This window comes from Dromiciops gliroides, chromosome 1 (genome assembly GCF_019393635.1).
Source record: "Dromiciops gliroides isolate mDroGli1 chromosome 1, mDroGli1.pri, whole genome shotgun sequence".
NCBI classification, from domain to species: Eukaryota; Metazoa; Chordata; class Mammalia; order Microbiotheria; family Microbiotheriidae; genus Dromiciops; species Dromiciops gliroides.
In genome coordinates this window covers 649,463,568-649,466,846 of record NC_057861.1, presented here as the reverse complement: position 1 = coordinate 649,466,846, position 3,279 = coordinate 649,463,568, and the positions used below count along the sequence as shown (strand labels likewise).

The window sequence follows — 3,279 nt, the reverse complement described above, 5'->3', positions numbered from 1 at the left end:
ATCCTATGTTAACTAAATAATTCAATTCAATTCAATAACCAGTTGATGCCTACACTGTAGAAGGCAGGGCAGCAACAAAGTTCTGTGTCACAGTGTTCACTATTGTTTACGTCTGTTTTCTCTTTTCAATTAGAGTATAAGCCCCTTGAAGGTAGGGACAACTTTTTCAATTTTAGACATATGAACCTTCCCTCACTCTCAGTCCATGGCATAGCAATGAAAATACAGAAAGGGCTTAATAACAAATTATTGATTGATTGCAGAAAATTGCCTATCACAGCTATGTTACAGCTCAGAGGTAGCAAACTCTACAGACTGACCATTCAGAGATTAGTCTACTATGAATACTCAAGAAAATCATATAAAACCATATAAGTTGTCAACTCAACTTGACACAGACCTAATTAATGCAAATATCTATTTAGTTCTTATCTGAGCTAAGTGTAAAAAGTCATCCTGAAAAATTGAACTGGCACCTAAGCTTTGAGAACTAAACTTTTGAAACTGAAGTAGTAGGATAGGTTTCCATTCAAAGAAGATTGTCTTTATTCTACTTTACTCAATTCAGACCTCTTTTTGATTTCTGTTGTCCAAGAATGGTTTTATAAACTTTGATATGGCTAATCTAGTATTTCAAGGAAGGACACTTTTGTTTACAGGAAGACAGCCAACATTTAAGCCAGGAGGTCTATCCTTTTATTTTTTGTGTGTTTACTAGACGTCTTTGGATGGCTGATGAAGACCATGGTTCCCTTCTTATAATAATATTTTCAAATGCATAATATATAATGCACAGGACTACAATGGAAGTTAAGTATAATTATATAAAGATGTGATTTTTTTCCTATTTGTGTTCATGAACTCTTTATAATTTATTCATAGACCTCTTGGGGGTCCCCAGGTAAAAAAAAACTTGATAAAAGAAAGTAGAGGGTGCTCTCTAGAGAGTTTAGGAAAAATAAAAGATGTAAGTAGATCTTATCAAATACTTGGATTTTTGCGATGTGCTTTTATAACTCATAGGTTTCAACATCCTAAGTAAATTAAACCTTTAATCCAAAATGAAGAAAAATCCTAATGTCCTGAAACAATCAACAGCAAGGTGAAAAGAACATGGTGGATCTCATTATATTGATAGGCAATTTGCCACTATCATTGGCCATACCAGTTAGGCAAGAAGCTACTTAAAAAAGAAGACAAAGTACTTTGAAACTTGCTTCAAGAAATTATAGAAGGCAAGAAAAATGTTGCAGAGCATTTGCTATATTTGGATTTCATTTAATTTTGTGACACCTCTGTATTGACCAAGTATAAGTTTATGTCCACGAAAGAAGTGAAAGGACTTAAAGGTTATGTTTTTTTGTTTTTTTTTTTAAATAGAAGAACTTTTTATTAGAATACTAGTTACACTCTGCTCCTACATCAAGTGTGTGCAGAGGGTAGAATAAAATTTAAAATTCAGAACAAAAGTATTTCCTATGCAGCTTGCAAGACAAAGACTAGGTCAATCGGTTAGTATTTTAGTTAAACCACACATAAGGCATACTATTATCAGACAAGTTTTATTTTCATGTAAACTTTTGGTCAGTGACATCAGTATTTGGAGTTTTCAGTAAACAAATACAAAAGACTTTTAAAATTTGTAACTATGGACAATGGTTTTGCACCTTCTATCATTGTAAATAAAAGAAGAGAAAATGAGGGTTAATGAGACACGATTCATTATGAAATGATGTTTGTCAACTAGAAAACACTCAAAAAAATTTTTTTGGTTAAAAAAACAAAAAGCTTGCAAACTAAGGCTAAGATGAGATGTGTCAGTTTGTTAGTTGTTTGTTTGTTTTTTTCTTATAGAAGCTTGACATTTCTTGCTGAAACTTATCTTTCAAGTACAAAGAATATATTTAGTCTGCTGTAGTGGAAGGATGGGAATTATGTCCTTGGCAGCTGAGGATTCTCATGTGAGCATCAAGACGAGTCTCAGAATCATCAAGAGGCTTAGGCCAGCCACAATCCCTGCTGGCATGAGTTTCTTAGATCTCTTGAACCTCATGCCCATGATCATGGCCAGAAAAAATGTCGTGAATAGTGACACTTTGATATCTCGGGGGTCACGGGACACACGGTAGGCTCCATAACCCGACAACAAGCCAAAGAAAAGACCAGCAACCAAAGATACAATGCTTCCTTTGCGATGATATCCCAAAATGCCTCCAAATGCTACTATGCTAGCATATCCAAAACCAATCCAGTCAATACTCATGGTTACACGTCTTGCGCCCAGGAGCCATCCCCGCCTCCAGTACCCCCTGAACTCTCCTTCTCCCTTCCTTCTCCCCTCCTCCTCCAAGGTTATGTTTTTCACACTCTAGGTTTTGAGTTGGGGCAGCTAGGTGGGATAGTGGATGGATAGAACAATGGGCTTGGAGTCAGGAAGACTCATCTCCCTGAGCTCAAATCTGGCCTCAGACACTTACTAGCTGTGTGACCCTGGGTAAGTTACTTTAACCTGTTTGCCTTCCTTTCCTCATCTGTAAAATGACCTGAAGAAGGAAATCACAAAACATCCTAGTATTTTGGCCAAGAAAATCCTGAATGAGATCATAAAGAGTCAGTCATGAATGAAAAATGACCGAACAACAAAAAAAGTTATCAAGGAGAATATTTCTTGAAAAACAACAACAAAAAAGTATGTCAAGAAGGTAAGAAGAAAAAGTAAATGGGAACCTAGAAAGTATTTCTAGGGAGCATGATAACATTTTATACTAAAATTCATGGGGCGTATCTAAGGTAATTATAAAAATTCATATAACTCAACACATATGCTTGTGTCATAATGATGACAAAGTATCAAAAATGGGATCTAAAGGTTCTGAGAAAAAGTTTTTAGACCATCTGTCAACATTAATAACTCAATTTTTGGTACATTAAATGTGAAAACCTTATCTAATGACAAATAAGTTGACTTGGTACTAAGTTAACTAAATGATATCAGTGCTGACATTTGTGCTACAAATTAGACCAGGAGACATGATAATGTATTCAAATAGAAGTATCTCTCACAGCTTCTTATTGGAGAGGCTTAAAAAATTGGCATATTTGGTTTTATTGTACATCTGAAAGCAACAAGAAATATCATTGCACAGGCAACATTTTCATCCTAGATTGTTGTGTCCATGATGGGCAGTTGCAAAGAGGCTACCATAAAGCAGCTCTATACCAATCTGTTGTAGTTGATGAGGAAGCAGAGAAATTCTAGGAAGATTTTTAGAATTGCTT

The 3,279-nt window shown here is 35.2% G+C and overlaps 1 protein-coding gene across 1 annotated transcript; it reads right to left on the bottom strand.

Annotated features, from left to right (window-relative positions):
- Positions 1-1,833: 1,833 nt before the first annotated feature.
- Positions 1,834-2,341, bottom strand: LOC122735468 (transmembrane protein 14A-like). Its single transcript, XM_043977033.1, has one exon. The coding sequence runs from the start codon at positions 2,261-2,263 to the stop codon at positions 1,958-1,960; it is 306 nt and encodes a 101-aa protein (XP_043832968.1). The 5' UTR covers positions 2,264-2,341; the 3' UTR covers positions 1,834-1,957.
- Between the last annotated feature and the right edge of the window lie 938 nt (positions 2,342-3,279).

What these genes read in the sequence shown, in the direction of transcription:
- LOC122735468 (XM_043977033.1), bottom strand. Translation starts at nt 2,263, where the DNA reads ATGAGTATTGACTGGATTGGTTTTGGATATGCTAGCATAGTAGCATTT.